General features: G+C 41.0%; 1 protein-coding gene across 1 annotated transcript; it reads left to right on the top strand.

Annotated features, from left to right (window-relative positions):
* The first annotated feature begins 1,448 nt into the window (after positions 1-1,448).
* On the top strand, positions 1,449-25,892 carry LURAP1L (leucine rich adaptor protein 1 like). Its single transcript, XM_056325563.1, has 2 exons — positions 1,449-2,008; positions 25,126-25,892. The coding sequence occupies exons 1-2, from the start codon at positions 1,457-1,459 to the stop codon at positions 25,498-25,500; spliced, it is 927 nt and encodes a 308-aa protein (XP_056181538.1). The 5' UTR covers positions 1,449-1,456; the 3' UTR covers positions 25,501-25,892.
* The last annotated feature ends 9 nt before the right edge of the window (positions 25,893-25,901 follow it).

Genomic DNA, 25,901 nt, shown 5'->3' with positions numbered 1-25,901 from the left:
AAAAAGCCTGATAACTCAGGTAACCTGAAATCTTTAAAAAAATTAGTCTTTCACATGTTGTTTTTAAAAAGTGTCTTCAAGAAAAATTCAAATACAGTTGAAACATGATCCTTTTTATAAGGTACTTCTTGTACAGCAAAGAACCCTCCTTTTATAGTTCAGTATTTTAGCAATAGTAATATAAATTTTTACTTAAAAAGATGTTCATAGTTCACATGGGAAGAACTTCAGCATGACACTTGTTAATTTACAAAATAGAGGAAATCAATATTAATTTGAGGTTATATAAAAGCTGTTCTCCAAATATTCATAGATTAAAATAGAACTATAGGACATATTTGGGGGTGCTGGCAGTAAGGAGGATTCTGATTTTGCATGTGTGACTGCTTTTGGCTTTCTTTTCTGATGGCTTTTTGATACCTGAACTAAACAATCCTGGCAAATACAAGAGACATAAGTGTCTTTGCATGTGTCTTAAGCAAAGGATTTCCAGATGGTCTGATTATATTGATGCAATAAGGGTCCTGGTCTAACATCAAGGCACCTATAAGATTATTATATGTCTGTGGGCTTTTGCTTGACTGTGCTAAACCCTTGCAAAGTTCTCGATGAATAACTCTTATATTTTAAAGTGCTGATGAAATTATTTCATAGAGAACACCCGGGTTGCTGCAACGATATTTTGTTTGCCCAAGCTCACCACACCACTTTTTGTGATTCTCATGGCTACAAAGGGCCTGGCACCCTCATGGAGGGGCTGGCCTCACTCTCTCAACCCCCGCTGACATGTGTCAACTGCAGCTCCATGGATGGGGCTATTCATACCCCAAGTTTCATGCCTAAAAGGTTTTTCAGCACCATGACAGGTGTATGCAGCAACACCCCGGTCCATGGAGCAACCGGGCGCTCCCAGCGCTATCTGCACAGCCGGCACATGCCTTGCCAGCAGAGCTACAGTGGTGGGCTCAGCTAGCAAGCTCTGCTTTTTAGAGAGGAGGAAGTGGGTACAAAAATAGCAAAAATAATGAGGTGGGGTGGGGGCTGAGTTAGCTTGCCTGGAATAACACCTCTTTGAGGAGTGGGAATAACTGCTGCACGTATATTCCTGTCGCATAAAACATTATTTTATGTTAGAAAGCATCTAGGGTCACAGAGCTCTGGTGACTGCCTTATTTTATTTTCTCTTTCCCTTCTCTTCTCCTTTCCTCGCCCTTCCTGTTACTCTCCTCTGTCCTCTTCCCTCCCTTCCTGCCCTGTCCCTTTTCCCCTGAAGGCACAGGCCGTTCCCGAGCGCGGCCCGGCAGCTGCCGGGCGGGGAGGGCATTCCCCGTCGTGCGAGGGCGCCCCGCCGCCGCCGCCCGTGGCGCCTCTCCTCCAGGCATTACGGTAGGAGGGCCGCGCCGCGCCGCTTCCACCTGCCAGCGGGCTTTAAAGTTGCAGCTGGCCGAGACGCGCGATGACTCGGGTCCCGGTGCGAGCGGGCCGGCAGGGCGGGCGGGCAGGGCAGGCGGCCGCCAGGCAGCCGCCGGCGGGGCGCCCCCCGCACCCCTTGGCTTACGCGGGGGGGTTCTCCGTCGCCTCAGCCCTCCTGCTTTTGTCTCTGCGCCCGGTGGCACAGCGGGGCCGCGGCAGAGCAGGGCGGCGGGGGGAGGGTCGGGCTGGCCCAGGAAATCCACATGTGTGCGGCGGGTCACCTGCGAGGCTCGGCCGCCAGCCCCGGCGCCACCGCGGATTACCGCGCCTCCGCGCCCTCGCGGCGGCCGGGCGGCCGCAGGTAGTGCTGGCGCCGCTGCCGCGGGCCCCTCCGGGTCAAGCCATGGAGCCCGGCGTCCCACCAGACCTCCGCGACGTCGAGCAAAAGCTGGGGCGCAAAGTGCCCGAGAGCCTGGCGCGGCCGCTGCGCGGGGAGGAGCTGCCGGGACGCCCCGCCGCCGCAGCACCCGGCAGCCGCCGCGCCGCCGCCCTGGCCCGGCTGGAGACGAAACTTCACCTCCTGCGGCAGGAGATGGTGAGTGGCCGAGGGCCCCTCGGCGGCGGGGTTTGGCGCGGTGCGGTGCGCCGCGTCGGGTCGTCAGAGGCGCTGGCAGCGGGGGCGTCAGTGCAGAAAATAACGCGCGGCCCCCCCGTTGTAAATGGCTTTTCTGCATCGCACCTGTTTCCTGCTGATGAGTAATGCCTAACGAGGTGCTGGATCTTTTGGGCTGAAAATTTGGCCTGCTATTCAGTGACTCAATTTCTGGACGTTGGTCTTCAGAGACTTCCTTAACTCCAAACAGGCTGCAGAAGATGCACAGTGATTCTTGAGCAAACAACTACTGGTAATTTGGCTGAGAGGGGTTGTTTTTTTTGCCGGTGGTCTGTGATGGGACAGTGCTGTATTTAATTCGGAACTGATGATGTGCCTGCTGTCTTAATGCAGGTGCTTGTCCTACTTGGTGTGACACCATCTCAGTATTAACTTTTTTTTTTTGATGGTGCTGTAAAACTGGCATCATTTTTTTAAGGCAAACAAACTTTTTGCAAGCAAGTGAGCAAGCAACTAGTGAACACTCAGCAGACAAGATTCTGATGATGCAGAGTATTTCACATGTGCAGGCGTAGTTGGCTTCCACTTTTTATTAGAGTGTCGTTGTTATGTGAGGTCCCAGAAGACTTTCTTTGGTAGCAGTTCTTTCCATAGCTCTTGCCACTAAAATTATTTGAAAGCAGTATGGAATTTGATCTTGTTGGGATGAGGATTTTGTTGGCAATCTGTTGAGATGACTGTATGCAACTATCTTGGAGCCTAGCCATTTACAGCAAACAAAGCAATCTCATCCTATTTGAACAAGTAAATGCCATACCATCAGTCCCTGTGCAGCCTTACATACATATAGATAGATACATATATACACAGATAGAGAGATAAGCAAAAGGTGGGTGGGTTTGTAAGAGTGCCTAAAAAAATAAGCATGTTGGGGGGGAGAGAAATCAAGAATGGATATTCTGAGGGGATAGCCAAGATGATGATGTTAATCTTGAGATGTAACTTACAAATCATGCTTGCTGTTCTGTGGCTTCATATGGTTTAAGAGATCCTCACAAATCAAACTAAAAATCACAATGATCGCTGTGAATTTCAGTTTTAACACTGATCCACATTGTCAGCATATCTCATATTTATTTTTCAGTGTTAAGCTTGCACAAGCATTGTAGAGTGACCTGCAGGTAAAAAACTGTTAGGGATGGCAGACTGCAAAGGAAATAAATAAGGTAGCCAGAGTACGTGGCGTGGCTGTCTAGACATGTCATGACAGGCCTATTAAGGGGGGCAAAAAATGAGTGACTTGCCCTCATCACCTTTTCCTTTCTAATTGGTCTCTTCACCTACTTGACACTTGCAAGTTTCATGTTACAATCTTCTATCTGCCTCTTCTTCCTCCTGCCACTTAGTTTCTTTTTTTCCTCCCTGCCCTCAATGTGAAGGTTTTAGTTCCAACATCCTTGACCTCTCCTATTCTTTGTCACTTAAATAACTGACTTTCACAGCTGAACTCATTGCTCATGCCAAGTAAGGGGAATTCTGTTACACACTTTTCCCCTGTTTGATTTCTAGTCTCTTGTCCAGGCCTTTAAACCACCAATATAATGACTGTTTGTAAAAGGTGAAGCATGGCTACACTATATCTTTCATGTTTTCAGCTGTCTTCAGTAGTCCAGAGCATGGAAGTCTTCCTGGGGTTTTCCTCTACTCTCTTTAGCAACGTAAGGATTTTCCTCTATCCTTAAACTTTCTGAAGGTTATTAATCTGTTGCTTTCCCCTCTGCAGCTTGCTTTGTGACATTTTACAGATCTGATCAATTTAAGAACAATATTGGGTAAAAATCGTAGTTTCCTTCTATGTTTCACTTTTTTTTTTAACTGCACATCATTCCTAAAACAGAACCAAAACTTCTATCTAGCTTATTATTTTACACCACTTTTTAACATATTCTTCTTTGGCTTTGCTGCAAGGCCTAAGAGGCCTTGAACATGTAGCAAAGTAGTTTATAGCTGCTGCAGTAGTAAACTTGCAAAAAATGGAAAGATTAGAAGTTTAGAAAGTCAAGTGTCATCCATCAAGCTTTCTTTTTCTAGTTGTGCTATGATGGCAGCTTCTGCAGCCCACTCACTGAACTTCAGGTAGTCACATCTGTGCTTTTTTTTTTTGTCTGAAGTCTGAAGCAAGCAAGCAAACTTTTTTGTAAGCATTTACAAAACTAGGTTATTCGTGCTTTCCTCTCTTGGTCACATATAAAAACTTGATATGGACTACTGCGCTGACATCTTGATCTCTGATGCCGAGCAGTGCTGTTTCATTATCTTCTTGTGTTCTTGTTCTTGTTAATGAAGATATTTTGGACAGATGTGGCTATTTTCTGTTGTGTTTTGTTGTGGGTTTTTTTAACTGCTTTATACAAATTGTGCAGTTGTGCACCTCAACTTCTGTCCTTTCCCACAGCTATTGTTAGTCACAATGACTGTGTCTGTGCTGACAAATTTCAACTAAATCTGATAAACAAAGATACTGCCTTAGTATATTTTGCATTATCATTGTGTTTAAATCATGCTGATCCCAAAGCTCTTGACTGTGTGTGCTGGTTGGGGTGGGGTTAATTTTCTTCATAGCAGGTTGTATGGGGCTATATTTTTGATTTGGCCTGAAAACAGCATTGATAATACAGGGATTTTTTCATTATTGCTGAGCAGGGCTTACACAGCACCCAGGCCTTTTTGGTTTCTCACCCCACTCTGCCAGCAAGGATGCTGAGGGGCACAAGGAGCTGAGAGGGGACACAGCTGGGACAGCTGACCCCAGCTGACCAAAGGAATATTCCATATTATATAATGTCATACTCAGTATATAAAGCTGTAGGAAGAAGAAGGAATGGAGGGGATGTTCAGAGGGACGGTGTTTTGTCTTCCCAAAATGGAGCCCGGCTTTCCTGGAGATGGCTGAGCACCTGCCTGCCCATGGGAAGTGGTGAATGAATTCCTCGTTTTGCTTTGCTTGCATGCACAGCTTTTGCTTTCCCTATTAAATTATCTTTATCTTAACCCATGAGTTTTCTTACTTTTACCCTTCTGATTCTCTTCCCCCATCCCATCAGGGTGGAGTGAGCAAATGACGGAGAGGTGCTTAGCTGCTCGCTGGAGTTAAACTACGGCACAGTACTCTGCTAAGGAGGTATTTTACTGTTTGCTATGTTCTCTCATTATTTTCTGGCTCATAGCTACTATAAAATACCACTGTGTTCCCTGACATCCTGTTGATTGGCCCCTGACAGTAAAGAACAAGGAAAGCTTACCTTAACCTGTTTGTAATGCTCGGGAGTAGACACCAAGCCTTATCTCAGGCTGCATTTAATCCTTCCAGTGCCCAGAGTAAATTCAGATGTACAGGAGTGGAAGTAGGTGGAAAGTTTCATTCATCTAAAACTAGTGGGCCATCTCCTTTCCTGCCAATGCACACTTTGTCCTTCCAAATAAAATGATCTTCTGTTCTTCCATCTGTCTGATATGTGAGAAACTAGTGCTTGTCTTGCTTCAGAACAAAGTAGTGGTAGCTGTTGGACTGGATACTTCTTCAGAAGAGAGATATGGTGGAAGCTTTGGGAGCTCCCTCTCATCAAGTTGCCATGACCTTGGGCTGGAAAAGCGTGAATGAAATGGTGGAAGTGATCACCTCTCCTGTGTCATCTGCTGCAGGGGAATGTTAAGAGATAAGCATATAAATGTGTCAATATTTGATTTGAAATGCTGTTTTTTATTGTAAGTTGAAGCACCTTACAGATCAGGGAGGGGTGTGTGTAGCAACAATACATCTGCTAACTAAAGGCCTTGAGGCTTGCACCTTGCTTCAGATCCTTTTGCTGCTCCCACTGTATGCTTCTTTTGCCCTCAAGCTTTATTTTTGCTGGTAGTCACTGGATCACACAAAGCACCATGGAGTACCTTTCTTGAAATATGGACCTGCCAGGCCTCCTTCCCCTCCTTTACCTTCAGTTTGCCCCACCAAGGCTGTGGTGGAGACTCTGTTGGATTCTGAAAACCTTTAAGGCATAAGACCATCAAATAACAGGAGAAGCAAGGTGTAACTGCCCGTGTGGGTCAAAACGCTGTGTTCTGGTCAGCCTAGGACGTGAGGAGTGCCTCCTGCTAGCCAATGTGCCCTTGATTCAGTATTAAATTTGTCGTAATTTTAATATTAAACTTTTTCCTCCTGTGGTTTTTTTTACATTGAATCTTCCACTGGGGCATTAATAATCCTTTATAGCTGCAGTCCTGTTTGTGTTGTGTCATGCTTCTAAGGTCACCATTCAATACACATGACTTCAACAGCTACGCACTGCAGTAAATTATCAGTGAGGTTCATTCTGCAGCCCAAAATGATACTGCTTAAAAATCCTCATTTCTCCTTCAAAAGTTCTGGGGATACTCAAAGAGTAACTAAAGAAAGTGTGTTTTTTCTTCTTTTCATTCAAGTTTCCCAAATCAACTCTTTGTTTCCTTGAAAGCCAGAGTATAGTCTGCATTACATGCAGCAAAAAAAGTAGCATGCTTTGCATAAAAATATTTTGGGCAGAAAAGGTAAACTGTGTCTTGGAGGTGAGAGGTAGATTGCATTGCTGGGACTTTTAGCTGAGATTCCTTCCAGTAAGCACTGTTGAGGATCAGATACTGTTAATGAGTCTGAAGGCTGAACTGGGTATTCTCAGCGCAGCAGTTCTTAGGGTGAAGGGATAAAGAAATGGAAACAGCCCTATTCCCAAGAAGCTGAGTGTGTCAGACTTAAGCTTAAGCTTATTTGGGATAGAGGCATGTTCCTATGCTTTCTCATTAGTTGAGTTTTCTCCCCCTTTGTTCTTCTACTTCTGTGTTAGTGTATTTGTAAAAGGCTGATTAATATGGAGCCCTGACAAAAGTAAAGACCAAAGAACTAAAAGTATTTTTTATTGATTGAAATTAGATAAATATGATCATTACAATGCCAGTCCTTTTCTCATTCTTACGTATTTTTTTTTAATATAGTCTTAGCATGGAAATGAAGGTGCAGGTTGGAGGGCAGAGCTGCTTTGACTCTATTCTACCAGCTTTTAAGAGCTTGAACAACTTAAATTTGCTTAGATTTGTTAGATCCACAGTGTGGGGGGTCTGCCTTGATTAGATTCTTTAAAGAGCCTTTTTAAAAAGTCAACAGCTGTGACTTGAAACATCTCTTTAACACATGCTGTAGGTACAGGCTGCTACTTCCACTGTTTTGTGTGATAACACCAACTGACTTAATTGAAGCCAAGATCTGGTTCAGTATGTCTAGTCAGCAGTTGCAAAGGTTTGTATCAGGTGCTGGTTTTCTATTAGATTAATGGGAATTTTTGCTTAAAAACTTGATTGAAGATAAAATCATAAATATAGAATTACTAGCGGCTAAGCCTCAAGCCTGTGTAGTAGAGTTTGATTAACCTTGGTTAGTGATTCAGTGAATCCCTGAAGTGAGGCTTTTCTTGGAAGTAGAAAGAAGGCATACAGAAATGGAAATATATCCATTTCTCCAAGTCCTCTTGAAGTGCACTGAAAAAGCTGGTAATCTTGGGTCTTGCTAATGAGCTCTCTCCTTTGTACCCTCATATTTGCTTGATGTGGCAGAGGAGTTTGTAAGTTTTATGTATGATTGGGCAGTGATATTGGGATAATTGTGTTAAAAGTGATTTGTAGATAGATCCTTAGGGAAAATGATCCAATCTAGCAAGAAAAAGTTGTAACCTAATTATAGTACTGGAACTTTACCAAGTTTTCCACTTTTTCAGAGTATCTTTGGGAGAAGGTGAGCAAGTTTATTTAAATTAATGCAATTTTAAACATATCTTTTGACTGGCAGATCTCACATGGTGCCTGGCAAAAGGATTTGAATTGTGGAACCATCTCCATGTTGCTCTTAGACCTTCCAGCTGTTCTGATTCAGCTACAGCAGCTGTTGAAGTGCTTACATCCCCAGGAAGTACTGATGAGTATGTGCTTACGTTTCTAGCTACTTCACCAAGAGTCTGTGGAACATTGCTGATACCTTATCTAAGAGCATCAGTGCGAGATACCAGGTGCTTCTGTCCCATGCATGAGTTATCACAACAATCAGAGATACTTCACTCAAGGCTTCCAGTTAGACTGCCATGTGTGATACTGGAGGAATTTTACCAGTGTGCTTAACTATAAGTGTTGCAACTGTGTACCGATGACATGGCCAAGCTGAACAACATTGTATTATATAGTTCAGCTACTACTAGAACGCTGCACTGTATAGTTTAGCTACTAAGTAGATAAGAATGGGTCTGAAACCAAGACATGAGCCAAAAGTGCTGAAACAGAGCCAGAAGAAGAGAAGGTCATGAAAAGAACAAGAGGAAGATGGAAAAGAGGATGAAGAAAGGATGAAGATGTCCCAAATTACCACCAGAGGACCCCCAACCCATTGGGCCACACACATGTAGTAAGAGTGTAGATACAATAAGTAGTTAATGGAACTGTAATGAATATGCTAATAGTTTCTCAGAAATGTTATTAATATGTATAGATCAGCCATAGAAAGATAAACAGGGAGCAGAGTTAGTATGCATGTTGGACAGAACTTATCCCCCCATGCATCTGGCACTGAAAATAAAGAATGCCTGCTTTATAAAACTCCAAACCAAATATTAGAATTTTGTCTTCAACTTTTCAGTATCATGTACAGGTAGACTTTTGCCAGCTCTCATTTCAAAGAATATGTCTTACTGTTTCATGATATTTCTTTCCTGATTACTTTGTTTCAAGGCTAGAGGAAGTATTTTGTCTCTGAAGTTGCCTTTTAAAGTCTGTTTGTTGATAATGTGTAATGAAAAGACATGAAAACTAAACCCTTTCTGCACAGAGCTCTGCAGTTTAAGTGACTTACAATAGCTTTTAGCAAATAGATGACAAATTTTCTGATTAAATCAGAACAGCATGATTTTAATAGTCTGGACTGGAAAAGGTCATCTGGTTCAATTTTTCATGCAAAAGAGAGTCTGGGTGAGATTATGGAGCACCCTGTCCAGTCACATCTTGATGACCTCCAGCAATGGGGACTCCACCAAATCCCTGGGAAGGTTGTCGTAGTGGTTGGTTGTCCTCACTGAATGCATCACAGTTATATCAAAATGAAACCTCTCTAGGTGTAACTTCTGCCTTGTCTTTTCCACGTAGCTCCTTCTGAAGGGAGAGCCTCCATCCTCCTTGTAGCTGCCCTTAAAGTACTGTGATGAGGTCCACGCACAAGACTTCCCTTCTCCAGGGAAAGAGGACCTAACTCCTTCAGTCTTTCCTCATAAGGCAGGTTCTCCAGCCCTTTGACCATCATAATTTTGTGTGGGTACTTTTTTTTTTCTGTGGATACTTACGGCTAACAATAATTGAAAAGTACCTTTTCTGTGTAAGCAAGAAAAACTTGAAATGCACAATACCAACTAAATATACTTAACAGAGGTGATGGCCCATAAGTGCATTTCTAGTCCTTGATACTTTTTCCCCCTAACAGTAAACAGTTAAAAGACTATGTTTTAATTCATTTTTTAAAGGTTACAAGATCATTTGTCTGTTCTCTGCCTTCAAGCTCAAAACCTAGGAAACCTTCCACAGTAGACATGTTGATTTCCTACTTGTCCATGGCCTGGAAGAGGGGCTGGATGCTGGTATCTGGAGCAAATGAGGACGAACTTACAGAAGTAAAAAGATAGAGGATCTGAACTGATGGAAAGCAATTGGAATCTCATAAAATTGAGTACAATTTCTGTCTTGGATTTTCGCCTACATTTATAACCATAGAACTTGGGCATCTTGCACGTAAGCAGTTCCAAAAGATGGTTCACAGATTATTGTTTGTATAGGTGGAAGAGCTCTGAACAGAAAAAATATGGTCAATCTCATAGTAAAAGGGGAAACTTGTTATAAAGGCAGACTTGCAGCCTTGGTTTTCCAGCCCTCGCTGTCGTAAGTGAGGCTGCTAGTTACAAGCATTTACCCGTGGTGGATTTCTTTTTGCCTTCACACCAGTTGTTCTCGGTGTTGAATTTTGGCTTCAACCATGCAGTTATCCTTGCTGGTGTGGAATGAGAGCTAGTATCCAGTAGGACAATGGACCCTAAGATGGCATGGGTGTGTCAGTGTCTGTATTTTGGAAGTAGCAGTGCTGAGGCCACCTCCAATAAAGAAGATATGTCCCCTACACAGTCTGTAATCTTCTCTGTCAGTATTTTTAAATTGTTAGTGAAACACAGGGAATAGGCAATACTTGAAACCTTAGCATGGCTTTTGTGAATGCAGACCTTCTGTGCTGGAGGGATAAAGGAAAGTGATGACTTTAGAAGTTGTGATGACTCAGAAGTAGCTTGACCAAATACTGCTCTAGAATAGTTTCAACAAAAATGGCTTTTTGCAGGCTTCTCAGAAAGCTGTTACGTTGTTTACAATGCTGTACAAGCTGTTAGTTGCAAACGTTAAAATCAACTAAAGGAGGAAACAGGAGAAACTTGAATTTGAACTGAAATGTGAGGGTGTCCATCAGCATAGCAACTCTGAAAAGCAAGGTTATCCAGTTTTGGCCTATTAGTTTACTAAATGCTTGGGGGGAACCACCAGCAAAAAAACCCACAACCCACCAAACTCTGTAAGGTTTTCATTTACCTTTTTTCCTTGTTAGTGTGGAGGTATTTGGTCGCTCTAGCTGTTCTCCCTTGCATCCTTGTACATACTGCAGTTGTTTTCAAGCAGTTTTGAAATAACATCCTTGTCATTGGATAACTTCAATTAGTTGCAAAAGGGAATTGTAATACTAAAAATTTTACACCTCTGAATCTTGATCTCTTTAGCTTTTTTTTGTGGCAGACAGAATACATTCTCGAGGACTGGAGAAGAATTGGAGAGAGAACTAGGTAGGAGTGACTGCTGCAGAGTTTGAGGAAGAAGTTGAAATACTTGTTCTGAAATATATGGCTGCAATAACAGCCAGGGAGGAGATTAATAATTAAAGTAATGATGTTTCTTTAATGTAGAAGATAAAACATTCCTGCACATTTGGGGTATTTCCTTTATCAGCTAAATGGCTACAAACCAGATCTAGCTGGGAAACCTTCTGTACCTGCACTGGCTATAGTAAAGCTGGTTATGAAGGAAGTACACCTTGCCCCAGGATTAAGTTGCTTTCTGAGCTTGATTTTACCCTGTACCATGATGCTGAGCCATGTGAGTGTACAAATGGCCTTGGTACCCCTAGAGCCAAGTATGCTCTTATTTTGAGTCTTTAGCAAACTGTAGCTGTGTTAGGAGTAAAACCTAGAATGACAGAGAGAATATTCTTGTATGCATCCATTGAAACTGTTGTGTTGTAATCAGCATGGTATTGCTCTTTGTTTGCCTGTAGCGGATAGGTGTCTGATTAGGATACTGATTTCAATAGTTGTTGAATTCACAACTATGTAGTGGCTTATGTCAAATTAAAACATCACTAAGACTGGTGTGTGCAATGGGTCTAGACTGTTCTTTAAAGTAACCAGTATTGGAGGATGTGGTTTAAAGACAGATTTTTAACTGACTTACTGAAATAATCTTCTTTGTTTTTCACAGCTTTTAACATGCTTTCTTTTTGTCATCAGCCATTTAGAGCTTAGGTGTCAATGGATGTCTTTCCATGTCTTTGTCTCTAGTGAGAGCTGGGTTGTGTCCAAAGCAACTGGTGGGCTTGGTAGGTACATCCTGAGGCGTTCTCTTCAATGACTTCTCAAAAGCTGTTCATTCAATGTCTCCGAGCAGTTTGCAAGCTTCAAGAGATGCCAGACTATGTCAGGGGAGTGTTCATGATTAACCAACTGGAAAGAACCCTAGTCTGGAGGGTAACCAAACTTAAGTGACCAAAATGCATCCAGAGAGCCTGTAAGCCACTTTGAGCAGTTTTGAAAAGTATAAACAACACAGCTCAAGGTTTTTTTTCAAATCTAGAAGCATATTTGGATGGTCATTTATTTCAAAAATAACCTGTGCTGTGTTCCAGCAGTGAGTTCCTCTGCCTACCTGCGGATGACTGTGTGGAATAAAATGTGTTTGAGGATTCCCCTCTCAAAGTTGCTCCAAAGTTTTGCCTCCTGCCATAAGAGAAAATAAGGAGAGGACAGTAAAGAGTATATATACATCAAGTGTTAAAGCTAGCTACTCTGTTTTGACAGAATATGCAACCTTTCCCAGAGCTTCCCTAAACACAAAGAGCAGCAATACTGGCACAGTTATGCTGCCCTGCTGTCAGCAACCTAATCCTTCTCTTTCCTCCCTACCAACCTGACATTTCTTAATTTTTGTGTTTTATTAAGGGAATGGTATGGCACATTTGTTACTTTAACAGGAAACACACACTAGCTAAGCTACTAGGAGAAGTTATCTGAATGTTTCATTTGCTGTGCTCTAAAATAAACTTCTCTTAATACTGTATGACCCTGCTGGGTACAGTACCAGGTGAAGCAAAAGCATTTAGTGTCTGCAAAGCAGTGCTAAATTCCTCTTTAACTACTGGGAGTTTCAGATTTTTATAAACAGTTTAATGGCTTAATTTGTATTTGTGTTCACTGTTGTTAGATACTAGCTGCATTCATGACTAAAATGCTTCCAGAAGGAGAGTAATTTTATTGCATTGCTGCTTTGGCCATGAAACTTACCTGTCTCCATACAGAAAGAAGCACACATTCAGGAATTATAATGTAAGAAATGTGCTGAGTGTTTCCAAGCTCCCACATTTTTACCTTGGGGTAGAAACAAAGGTAGAATAGCTCTGTTGCTTTGCATTTATCTAAGCGAGGCTTTTTTGTCTTACTACAGTTTCCACTGGCTTAAAGAAGTGTTTTATTTGAAAGGGTTGCACTGCTTTTTGTAACTCTTATATGTGCTTATGAAACATAGCAAACATTGGGCACAACCCTCTTATACATTTTTCAGTAAACAGTATTTTTAAAAAAAAACTTACGGAGCTTCAGATTCTGACCTTGACCTTTCCAATAATCCTAAATTACTAGGAAACAGTCCTGATAGCAAGGAGGAAACAGTGAAGCATTTCTGTGCCAGCAGAAGTGGGTTGTGCATTGGTTTGCCATCTCTTTAGAAAACCAGTGAAGTTTGGAAGGGTGGCTGGAGAAGGCCTGTTCCAGCTATATCATAAGCCTGAATTGGTCTATATCAGCAACCAGACCTATACAGCTTTCCTTTTTGGGCAAAAACAAATGATGTGTGTTTTGAACAAAGTACATGATAAAACAGTGGTAGTGTCATGTTTTAATGCAGTTGAATACTGAAGAATCCTTTCCATGGGCAGAAGGTTTTCTAACAGAATTTGGATGCATCCATGCTAAAACATGACAACATTGAGAAGTCATTCAAGGAGTCATGGTAAACTCTGACTTTAGACTATTGTTCTAGTCATCTTAAAACTATAGAGAGAAGCAATCATGAAGTCCAAGTGATAATTTTAGAAGACTTCTCCTGATCTGTGACTACAAACACATTTTGCCTTCACATGGCCACTTCAGCCACTGTAACCATTAATGGACTATCCATATATCATGGGACAATTGTGCCATACCCTGAAATATTTTAGCCTCAAGTGGTGGCCTGTGACAGATTTCTAGCATTACAGGGTTTGTGGAAAACTAAATCCTGAAACAATAGAAGGGAAAACCTCTTTGCAAGAGAAGAGCAATACTACTAGCATGCCAAAGCAATAGTAATTTTCTTAAACTTTGCATGCCTATGGAATTTATGTACTCCTGCATTAGCACCCAGCAGTGGCTGCTGTGACTGGAGGAATAGAGTGGAGGCACAGTTGGTTTCCCCATAGGCACATGAGGTAGCTCACAATGACCATCAATGCATATAGCTAATTATGTGCAGAGCAGCAGTCCTCCCATTTCAGAGGAAAAAAGAAACGCAGCCCAAACCACCATATGATATGTAAGATTTTGTCATTTCTCTCCTTAATTTTTATTAATTTGTAGTCTGTTGAAATTTAATGGTGAAATTACTTCAGAAGAGCCTTAACAGCCCTTTTTGAATACAGCTGTATTTCTCTAGTTCAACTCTATTGTGTCCCTTGTCATCTACTTTCACTTCCCAGGTCACTCTTGATTATTGGCAAAGGCGGCATTTGTCTTTTCCTAGCTATCTGGTGCAAGTCTTGCACCTTATTTCTGCTTTACAACTAGCTTAGTAGGTAGCATTTCCTCAGTGGAAGGAGAAATGGGAAATGTAACCAATGACCCTGATTCCTTCCCCTCTACTCATACCTCTGGTAACTGCACTGATGGCTATGATTAATATTCTTTGCTGGACTAGGATCAAGCCATATTGCCCCAGTAGTCAGCTATGTAGAAATCTTTACCAAGAGCAGGTTTAGGTATAAAAAGAGCAATGTGATATGAACTAGAGTGGTGTAGGAGAAGCTACGCCATATGGTGTGAATGATGTTTACTGGTTAGAGGAGGGATCAAATAGTATGGAAAGGCTGGTACCTAGAGCGCCTGGGTTTGTTCTGAGGTTTATAGTTCAACACTGATTACTGCTGCTACCTTCTTATGAGGTGACCTTAGCGACAAGCGTAGGATTTCTGTTTATTTAATTTATAATATATCCTTTCGCTTTATGATCTGGGTAATCTTGCCTTGTGGCCTTGAGAACGCGTTACTGCAGTGTGTTCTGTGAGAGCTAAAGGGTCACTGGGCTTTTTGAGCCAAAAGGGCTCAAAAGCTGCAGCTAGGATAGCCTGCAGCAGCCTTCCTGGCTAACTGTTTTGACCAAATTCTGTGTTTCAGCTTGCTAAAAATGGTTCTAGCCTCTTGTTTACTTCTATCTTTTTAACCTGGAGATCCTGGGTGCAGGTTGGCAGCTAGCTGTTTGATACAGTCTTAGCGAGTGAGAAAGAACTAAAGTAGTTAACTATTCATAGATTATTGGAAGTTTGGAAGGGTATTTTTGGTGAAAAGATTCAAAATACTCAACTTTGCTTTCTTTTATCTGAAAGATCTCAAATTTGCTGCCACATTCAGATGGGCACAAAGCCGATGTACAAAATGTATTTTAGCAGGATGGTGATTACAATGGGAAATTTGGTTGAAGTTTTTGATTTAAAAGAAAAAATAAGACTGAATCTGAAAGACATGCAACTTCAAATAGAGCACAGATTAAAATTAGGGAAAAAAAAAAACAAAACCCAAACCTTATTTGATAAGATGTTGACTCATTTTTATTCAATAAGTGAAAAGATTTAGTGCTGAAACATGGTGATCATAACTTTTTCATAGGGGAAGAAAAATCCAGTGATCAGCACATCACTTTCTAACTCTATTAAAGCAGTTCTAAGAGGACATTTGATCACTTAAAATTACAAGGCTGTCTTGAATTTCCTTTTTATTCTTATTCATATAAACCTTCAGTAAATACAGTGGGATTTTCCTCTTAGTAAAGATTTGGTTATTAGGTTAATAATACACTTTTAACAGGACCTACTTAATTTCCAGGGCCACAGAATTATTACAAAAATAATCTAATTTTGAATTCTGGGGAGATTCAGACAAAGATGTTACACTTTTTTAATCTTATGTGTCTCTGCAGTGGTATTATGAAAGTTCAGATTTGTCTCCAGTGTTTTATGTTCAATAATGTCGCGTCTCAGTTCTGACTTAAAACAAGTTGCAAGTTTTTTCTTGATTATTTTTTTCCCTTCCTTTTAAAAATGATAATGAAGTGAGGATCACTGTCTTGGTAAAAGCAACATTTTCAAACTTTGAATATACCTGTAAGCAAAACCCATTATATTCTTTCACTTGTATTTTAGTTCTATGCTTTTGAGCATACCTACACAGTGCCAGTACTGATATTAAGGAATTTTAAAGGGATTAGCAGGTCTGGAGTGCTCATTAACCAAACCTAATTCAGAAATTAACAGATACTTTATCCAGCTTTTGCGCTCTATTTGTAAGATCATGTTTTGGTCAAGTCAAGCATAAATGAGGCAGAGAGTTAAATCCAATGGTAAAAAAAAAATAAATAAAATTTACGCTGTTGAGACCCAGTGCCATATCATGTTGGTGTGGAAGATGTATATAGTCCTGTGTGGTGTGGTGTCTAGAACACCACTACAGTGATGCTGTGATTGTCAGTCTGCCATGACACTTTGACACCCACAGCTGATTATTACCACTGTGTATTGACCTGAACATTTGTGCTGTTATTATCTCGTCTGTCAACATATGTGGGTCCATAGTATGGATTTTTCTAAGCATTTTCACCTCTGTCACAGCAGGTCCATTTCTAAGGTCAGATGCTGCTTTTATGACAGCAGTAGGAGATATTTGGAAATGTTCAGTAAAAACTTCCAATAGCATTAGAGGCTTTTTGCTCTTTGGAAAATCCTACGTTTCCTTGCTGCTCCTTTTAATGTTCATTGAACTAAGCTTTAAAATATTTAGGACCTTCCTTTCATATTCATTCATCCTTCTGAGGCTGGATATTTCTCCCTCTGAATTCTGATGTGTTTCTGTATTTAAAGAGCTGATTTAGGGTTTGTTTTTTTTTTTTTCATTTGGGGAGGAGTTGATGAAATAGGGACTTAACTAACTAATGGCGGGGTGGGGTGGGGGTGGTCCTATTACTTGCTCTCTGATTATGGCATGTTTCTTTCCGATAATCATAGTCATACTTACTTAGTAGGTATTTGAACTGTTTCTTCTTTTTCACCGTAAAATAAAAAGATGGCCAAAAATCTAAAACAAACATCCAAGAAAAAGATTCTTGTGCTGAGAATTTTGTGTTCTACTTAAGCATAGAGGATACCTTCAATAGTATAAATATATAAAAAAAAAAAATAGAAATTGTAGCCTACTGAGTAAATGATTGTCCTCATTTCAGCTGGGATAGAGTTATTTTTTTATTCTTGGTTGCTGGTGCAGTGCTGTGTTTTTGATTTGGTATGAGAACAATGTCAATAACATGCTGATGGGTTTGGTTGTTGCTGGGTGATGTTCATACTAGGTCAAGGACCTTCCATTTCTCAGGCCCTGCCAGCGAGAGGGCTGGAGGGGCACAGCAAACTGGGAGGGGACAAGCCAGGACAGCTGACCTGAACCAGCCAAAGGGGTATTCCATACCATGGGGTGGCATGCTCAGTATATGAACTGGGCGGGGGTGGCCGGGGCCTGCCAGGCACTGCCTGGAGACTGGCTGGGCATCGGTCAGCAGGTGGTCAGCAATTGTATTGTGCATCACTTGGGTGGGTTCTTTTCCTTTTGGGTTTTATTCCTCTCCCCCCACCCTTTTTTATTACAATTGTTGTTATTATTACTTTTATTTTATTTTTATTATTAAGTTGTTCCTGGATCAACCAACAAGTTTCACCTTTTTCCTAATTTTCCTCTCCATCCTGCTAGAGTGGCAGGGAGCAAACAAGTGACTGCATGGTACTTACTTGCCAGCTGGTGTTAAACCATGATGATGATTCATCCAAATCATTGAGATTTTACTGGGTGTTAATGAAAATGACAAGCTGCCCACAGATGCTCCACAGAAAAGGCTCATGCACATTTCAGGGAGGTAGAAAGATGCCTTTAGATCCACTTTTTTTGTTACAGAGATAATGTAATTAAACAGTTGCATAACTTGTTATGTATTTTCCTGTGAAGTCAGAAGGAGATTAGTATGTATAAAATGAACATATCAAAATATATTGGTATTATAACACAAGAGTGTTGTAAGACGAATGTAAATCAGCAATATTGGGATTTCCTATACCAGATGATAACCATAGTAGCACAAATAAATGTCTTTGAAACCTGTTAATTTTTTACACTCACTGCTTACCGAGTTAACTTGCTCCTTCATGAAGTTGCTCTGCCTCCTGATTATTCTGGTGGTGGCTCAGATCTGAACTGCCCGCTTCCTTGCTTTAGGTGATGGGTGTTTGGTACGCTCTGTTTACAGAAGGGGAATCCTCTTCTGGCTGATGCCAAATCACACTGTCTGTCTTTGTCTTTCCTAGTTAAAAAGAACTGCTCACAAAGCTGTTATGTTGCTGCCAAATTTTATGGAAGGAACTGTAGAGGTATTTGTCATAAGCATTTGGTTCAGGATCGCGCTGGAACTGCATCAGGTTGAAATAAGGTCATGACCAGGCTAGAGCTTCTTAAGCCAGCAAGGTCAAGGGTGCTGTTAGAAACTGAAGACTTAATGACCGTTCACTTTGTGAACAACTGGGACTTCAGTGATAATAACAAATGCTGCCTAAGAATCTACTATGAGGGTTTTAACAATTTTGGAGTCTTCAAGAGAAACAAGAGTATAAATAACCAGTTTTGCAGAAGAAGGCATGAATTAAGTGATCAGGACTGCCTCTGTAGCCTGCCACAAGGTTTTTATTGTGACTCATGATGGAAGTATGGCTGAGAAGGGTTGGTGTAACTTGCGCAGTTTGCAGAAATAAACTAGGTCAGCAAACTGCAATGACAAATCAACAGTGGGTCAATTTACCTTTTGTATATGTAGGGTTTGTATGTGCTGCCTCATTGTCTGAAGATTACCACAAGCCTAAAAAACATGAGGAAAGAAATGGGAAAACGTTCCAGCAATAAATTATAACACAAAGCTGTGCTGCAAGAAACTAGATGCACAAAAAGCTGTTGATCTACATGTATTACTGTTGACTGAAATGTAGTTTACCTAAAATAGTGGTGAGGTAAATCAGTCGGACATACATGGCATAATGATGAACAATGGAGCACCTACGCTGATTCACTGTTGGTTCGATCTGTGCCAGACTTTGGTTACCACATCCATTGCTTATGCATATGAAGACATGAGAGAGCTCACACAGTGTCAGGTTGATTAGGTTAGTTCAAATTATTGTAGTGCCTCCGTTATTCCAAGCAAGTTGACTTTGCGGTAGAGTGGATGTAGAACATTCACACAAGCACTTATAGTTCCACCCGTGCATAGATGATCCCTTCCAGCTACAGATAGTAACCCCGTGTTCTTACACTGTGTCACCTAAAAGCTTCCTGGCTTTTTGACAGTTGATACTGAAGATAGTGTTCAAATTCAGAAGTCAGTCTAGGCATTCTGCTGTCATCTGGATCCTGAAATGCCATCGCCCAAAGTGGCTTAATTATATGAAGAAACCAATGCAAACTTCCTGCATCAGTGGGAAAATTTTGAAGTAGGCAAGGGTTTTAAAGTCCTGCGCATGCATATTTACTAATTAAGTAGGATGGCATTTATGCACAGCATATTCATCAACCTGTGTGTTCATGGAGCAAAAATTTGTCCCTTATCTGTCATTTATATTTTTATTTTACGCATGTTAAATGCAGAAAAAAAGCATTTTGTTAGCTCACTGGTGTTGAGAAGCAATTGTAGTATCATTCTGAACTTGCTAGCCTTCAGGTGGCATACCTCATACTTTAAGGTGGTTGCTTAATAAACAAAGCTTCTGTGTGTGTAAGTGTGTGAGTTAGCTCAGTCACTCCAATTAAATAATCTTGCATTCACATATTCTGAATTTTGTACTTTAAATTGATTGCTTATGGTCTTTTTAGCTTGTTATATATATCTCTCCCATAATTGGTTGATGAGGTTTAATTGACGAGTTTTATACACTTTTGTATCTGCTTACTAAATCTGTATCTTTGTAAGACTCAAATAATTAAACGTTGCGAATCAATGTTTATTTTATTTTTCACACTCACACCTTTCTCCTTGGGAATTAATTTTCTTAGTTACTCTAAAAATTGTTACTCTGTAATGACGAAAGTGGAATAAGATTAGCTTCTGTGACAAAAGGGATACTCAGAATTCAAAATGAATTATTATTTGGACATTGTTACAAAAATATTAAAAATCTAACACCTCAAATTCCATGGAAAAGTGAGGTAACCTGCCTTTAAAAAAAAAAGAAAAGGGAGGTAGGCATAGCTGGGTAGCCACAGAGCTGTTCATCCTGAATGATATGGGAAATAGAAGAAATTGAATGTGAAAGTGGAAAGCTGTCTCTGACACACCCTAGAAAAAGGAAAACAGCAGTAGCATCAATACTTCTAAATTGTAGTTGTCATGCACACCTGTTTGCCATGGAAAGATTCTACTGGTTTGAAATTCTGTTTGTAAAATCAGTGATACAGACTGGTGTAGCAGTGTTTAACAACAGATGGAATCTGCTCCAGTTTCATCTAACCTCTTCACTTGCTAATTCTCTTCTGCTCACACACTGAACCTCTGAACAGGTTTCAGTAGGGTGCCATATTTTGCTGCTGTTTCCATCCAACATCCATTTATTGTGAAATATCTGTCCAAAATTATACTGCCTTAAAAACACAGATTACATAGTAGCCAACCCTAGATCAGTGTTTGAATCCTGCCTGAGATCATAGGCAGAGCAGAACTTCTGAGCTGAGTGACATAAATAGCTCCCTGAATCCATTAACTTCTAAGGGGTTTTTTATGTCTTACAGTGACTTATTTCTCTGTGCTCTGCCAAAAAGATTTGTCTTGAAGGAAATACCTTGTTATTCAAACTCATTATGGGCTCTTTACAGCACACAACATAAAGGTGTTGAGGAAAAAATGAAACTAGTACCTTTAAAATAAATTTAGGAGTGTCTTTTCCTCAGACCACATTTTATGGTTACCATTAATATCCCTGCAGACTTCCTGTAGTTAAAAGAAGCAGCAGCATGTGACCCCCCAGGAATCTAGAAGGAAGTAGTCTGCAGAGAGGGACTGGAGGTGCAGTTTTGAAAGATTAAAAGGATATATTGAACAGAATTTTTAGCTTAGTCATTGGGGGTGGGGGGCGGGGGGAAGGGGACCCGCTATCTTTGGAGGTGACTGGAAGCTATATCTGCAGGACATGCAGCAGAAAAACAAGTCTGTTCTGCCTGTAGTGTGAGCGCAAGTGCAATTTTGATCCAAAAGGAAAGTGATCAGGCTAGGGACAGCTCATGCACTATTTTGGGAGACTGCCAGGAAGTGATAATTGTCTTTGTTAACAGCCCTGGTCATGAAGAGTTTTATTCTAAAACCAATAATCTACCCAAATCCTTTCTTAAAAACACTGTATGTGTAAAAATAATATGAATACTTGTATATTTATGTGTATATATGTATGTGCACAGACGTCCATATGTTTGTGTATATATATAACGTCTCTTGTATAAGGTATGACAGTGTTGCACATCATCTTAGGGAAGACCATAAGCAAGGCTAGCTGTGCAAGGAAAAAGTACCTTGTTAGAACAACTAGTATGAGAGGGAGGGAGGCACAGGCAGGTGGCTTAGGCCAGTTATCCTTTCTAGACTGAAGGTCTGGTTGTGTTTGAATGCTGATCTGTTCTGTCCACCTATGTATGATAGCAGACTGCATTACTTGAAAGATGCTGTCACTTCAATTTAATTACTGTTCTTTGCCATGACTAGCTGTTCAATGTTAAACATTTCCTGGTGATCTGCACTATTGTGGTTATATAAGCTAAGCAAAAAGATACAGAAGCTAGCCTGTAACCAGAATTCCTTTCTTGCTGTCTTGTCAGAATTTCTGTGTACACCACAAGCTTGTGCTGAGGACTGATACATACTGACATGCACTTTCCCTGTGGTGGTGCTGTGCTCTACCTTTAACTCAAAGAGCAGCTGTAGAAACTGTTCTGAAATACCTGTATTAACCATGATAAACTCTTAGAATATTTCTGAAGTGCATCTGTAACAGTGCATAAGGAATGGAGCTATGAGACATGATGAGGTTTTACTGTGTTTAATCCCTTTAGCTGAACCATCTTGGAACTGCCTTGTGTACTCTAATGGCTACATTAGGGTTGCAGCTACATAAGTCAGTATGAGCTAATGTGATTGTATCTGTGCTAAAGCAGGTAAGAGGCAAGAAATGTAGTGACATTTTTGTATTATCAAACAGATGATTAAGTAAAGCATATTAAAGAAAGATGACAGTGGGCTACTTTTTAATGTTTGCTTTAGGAGGAGCACGCTGTTGATATGGGAGATTTGGGACAATATGGTAGCTGGGTGGAGGAGGACTCAAGTACGCAAGAATGCAAAGAAACACTGCCAGTAAAGGCTATTCTGCAGAAACGCTGAAGCTATATATGTATTTGGAGCAAAAAATTATTCCTGTGAACTGAAATATGTGAGACATCTACTTAAAAGGGACTGTTTGATTAGAGGCATATTGGTGCTAGCTCTGTTAAACATTTCCTTCATTGGCCTGTTGGGAAATTTGCTGTCTCCAAGCTGGCTTATATTCAGAAAGTTGCTGAGGTCTGTAGTTGTATTTGAGAAGTCGGGTAATTTACTGCTTTCATGACAGCCCAGTTGTTGAGCAAATGGTTTATCGTGATTTATGGGTAGGAGTAGCAGAACTGGCTTGAGCAGGAGGGCTGTGAAATGGTCAATCTGTTTTCAAAACCTCACGTCTGAAACAATGATAGATGGGCAGTATTGTTAAAACTGTGAATGGTAAAGCTATTTTGCACAGTGCCAGGTTAGCTATGTTACATCCTGTGATAGTGGATTGAGGATAATTCAGGAGTCATTCTGGGACTGGGGAGGGAGGCTGGGAATGCATATGAGAGTTACATAGGCAGTTTGTTACTAGCTATCCTTGAAGTATGTTTGTGTTGGTTTGACTGGCTGGTAACTAAGCACCCACCAGCTGCTCGCTCACTTCTCTCTCCCCCTCTGGTGAGATGCGAGAGAGAACAGGAAGAACAAAAGCAAGAAAAACTCACGGGTTGTAATAAAGGTAGTTTAATAAGTGAAGGAAAGAAATTAAAATTAAAAAAAAGTGATACAAAGTCAGTCACTTACAGTCTCCTACCAGTATACCAATGCCTAGCCAGTCCCCAAGCAATGGCTATGTTGGAAAGGTGAAACCCATGGGTTTTATTGCTGAGCACAACATATATAATGGGCATATAGGCAGGGAATTGGTTAGTTCTGGTCAACTGTCCCAGCTCTGTCCTATCCAAACGTCTTTCTTAGCCCCGGCCTATCATTGGGGGTGCAAAGTGAAAAACAGAAAGGCCTTGAGGCTATGCGATCACTGTTCGGCAGCTGCTCAAATGCCGGTATGCTGTTAACGCTGTTTCAGTCACAGATACAGAACACAGCCCCATACTGGCTGCTGTGAAGCTTCCCAGCCAGAACTAGTACAATCCCTTGCAGTATATAACAGAATAAAACCACATTAAAATAACTTCTTCAACAATGGTACCAGGTCAGTGTAACTTCAGATATTGAGAAGACAGCATTTGAGTATGGAAAGAACTGTGTCCATATTGTACTTCTGGCAAAACAAGACACAGTCTTTGCTTCCTGACAATACCGATTCCGTTCCAGTCCATTGTGGCTGAACAATACAGATGCTGTATTTCTGAATAATGGTTGTGGACAAGGAGAATAGTATAAAACATCTATTGTCTGGCAGAACAGATCTTACTTCTTCCTTATTTCTCAATTGAGTGAAGACATTGAAATTTTTTATATACTGTATTGTTTTTTTCAAATTAATAAGCTGAAAGTTAAGATGTTAGTGTCCTTTGGAAAAGCATGTAATGAATACACATACATCAGATGTTATGGCACACATTTTGTAGAGAGGTACACTCAAATTATGTATAAGGGCAAGTATTTTCTAAATGCATGTATTAAATCAGTGACATCTCTGCACATATTATGCTTGATAAGTACAATTGAAGGGTATAAGAACATGTGATAAAATATGACACAAATTACATGCTACACATGGTATCCCTATGAGTTAATCTGAAACAACTGGCATCTTTTTCCCAGTGGTTTTAAGCGTGCATGCCCTATGTTGGCAGTATGGCAAAAGTTCATAGAGGTGGAGGTCTTACTGTGGAAGTGATGAGACTGAAGGTGTGTCTGTTGTGATGTCAAACATTTAGTAGTGCTGAGGTGCTATTAGAAGGGGCTGCAGAGTAGATTAGGTCACAAACTAGTGTTATCTTCTCACATTATGGGTGTAAGCAGCTTCTGGCTCTCCACACTTGTTATTGTGGTCAAACCTAGAATCATCTTCAGTTCGTCAGACTGCCTCTTCACCATTTTTAACCTCTTTCATGTGATGAATAGGAGGTCACACAGATATTTTTTTTGTTTTCTTTTTTTGTCAACGCTTGTGATGTTTCAGATGAGAAGAAAGAAGCAACAAATAAAACTCTTAGGCCTCACCTTTGTGTAATCTTGTGGAAATTCCCTGAGGAGAAAGGCTTTGGGCTGTTGGTGGCCGAGAACCTTGACATGGCCCAGCAATGTGCACTTGCAGCCCATAAAGTCAACTGCATCCTGGGCTGCATCCAAAGAAGCATGGCCCGCAGGTTGAGGGAGGTGGTTCTCCCCCTCTGCTCTCATGAGACCCCACTTGGACTAGTGCATTCAGCTCTGGAGTCCCCAACATAAGAAGGACATGGGCCTGTTGGAGATGGTCCAGAGGAGGGCCCCAAAGATGATCAGCGGTCTGGAGCACCTCTCCTATGAAGACAGGCTGAAAGAGCTGGGGTCCTTTAGCCTGGAGAAGAGAAGGCTCTGGGGAGACCTTATAGCAGACTTCCAGTACCTTGAGAGGGGCAGTTTACAAGGGCATGTTAGTGATAAGACACAGGGTAATAGCTTTGACCTGACAGAGAGCAGATTCAAGGTTAGATACTAGGAAGAAATAATTTACTGTGAGGGTGGCAGGACGCTGGAACAGGTTGCCTGGAGAAGCTGTGGATGCCCCATCCCTGGCAGTGTTCAAAGCCAGGCTGGATGAGGCTTTGAGCAGCCTGGTCTAGTGGAGGGTGCCCCTCTCCATGGCAGGGGGATTGGAATTAAATGTTCCCTAAGATGCCTTCCGACCCAAATCATTCTATGATTTGTCCTAGCTGTGAAAGATGGATTTTTTTGTGTGGTTTTTTTTTAACCCATTCTTTTCCTTCAGCTTGCTATTTGGAGTTCCATTTTGAAGAAAATTAGTAATATTTTTATTCACTTTTGCCTTGTAGGTTAATCTCCGAGCCACTGATGTGAAGCTTATGCGCCAGCTACTGATCATCAATGAAAGTATTGAATCAATCAAGTGGATGATTGAAGAGAAAGCCATTGCCAGCAGAGGTAGCAGCTTGAGTGGCAGCCTGTGCAGCTTGCTGGAAAGTCAGGAGACGTCCCTTCATGACAGCTGTAACAGTTTACAAGACTGTAGTGATGGACTGGATGGAATATCAGTGGGGAGTTATTTGGACACCTTAGTGGATGATGTCCCTGGTCACCAAACCCCTTCAGATATGGAGAAGTTCAGTGATTCTTCTATTATGGAGGACTCACAGCCTCTGCATAGGCATCCCAAAATTGATTCAGATGAGTACTACTGTTTTGGTTAATAAAGTTCCAGAGGGACACAAATGCACTTGTACTTACCCTTTTGTACTTACCCTTTTTCTTTGCTGCTATTTTATTTCATATGCAAACTCCACCCCCACCCCAACTTCATTTGGAAGGAAGACATAACATGATACTTTCATTCCACTTCATAGCTTTTCTGTTGCTTCAAATACATTTTCTCCTTTGTCGGTTGGGCTTTCCTCTTTCTCAGCTTTTCTTTTTCTAATTTATTTTTGTAATTTTTCTTCTGTTTGTTTTAGTTTTTTATAGTGCTGTATTTACAGGTCTTTAAAAGTGGTGAAGGAAAAGCTATGTCTTTAAAATGAGACATCCGGGCATGACAGCAACAGTTTTGTTCTTCTTGGCAATAAAGTATCTTCTGATACACATATGTTGTGGT

Source organism: Falco biarmicus, chromosome Z, assembly GCF_023638135.1.
Source record: "Falco biarmicus isolate bFalBia1 chromosome Z, bFalBia1.pri, whole genome shotgun sequence".
Classification (NCBI taxonomy): Eukaryota; Metazoa; Chordata; class Aves; order Falconiformes; family Falconidae; genus Falco; species Falco biarmicus.
The sequence above is the reverse complement of the archived record's forward strand: the minus strand, read 5'-3'. Positions and strand labels throughout refer to the sequence as shown.

Bases quoted from the DNA above. Each gene is read 5' to 3' on its own strand.
- LURAP1L (XM_056325563.1), top strand. From the start codon at position 1,457: ATGACTCGGGTCCCGGTGCGAGCGGGCCGGCAGGGCGGGCGGGCAGGG. The intron at 2,009-25,125 runs GTGAGTGGCCGA...TTTGCCTTGTAG, and splicing joins ACCTCCTGCGGCAGGAGATG to GTTAATCTCCGAGCCACTGA.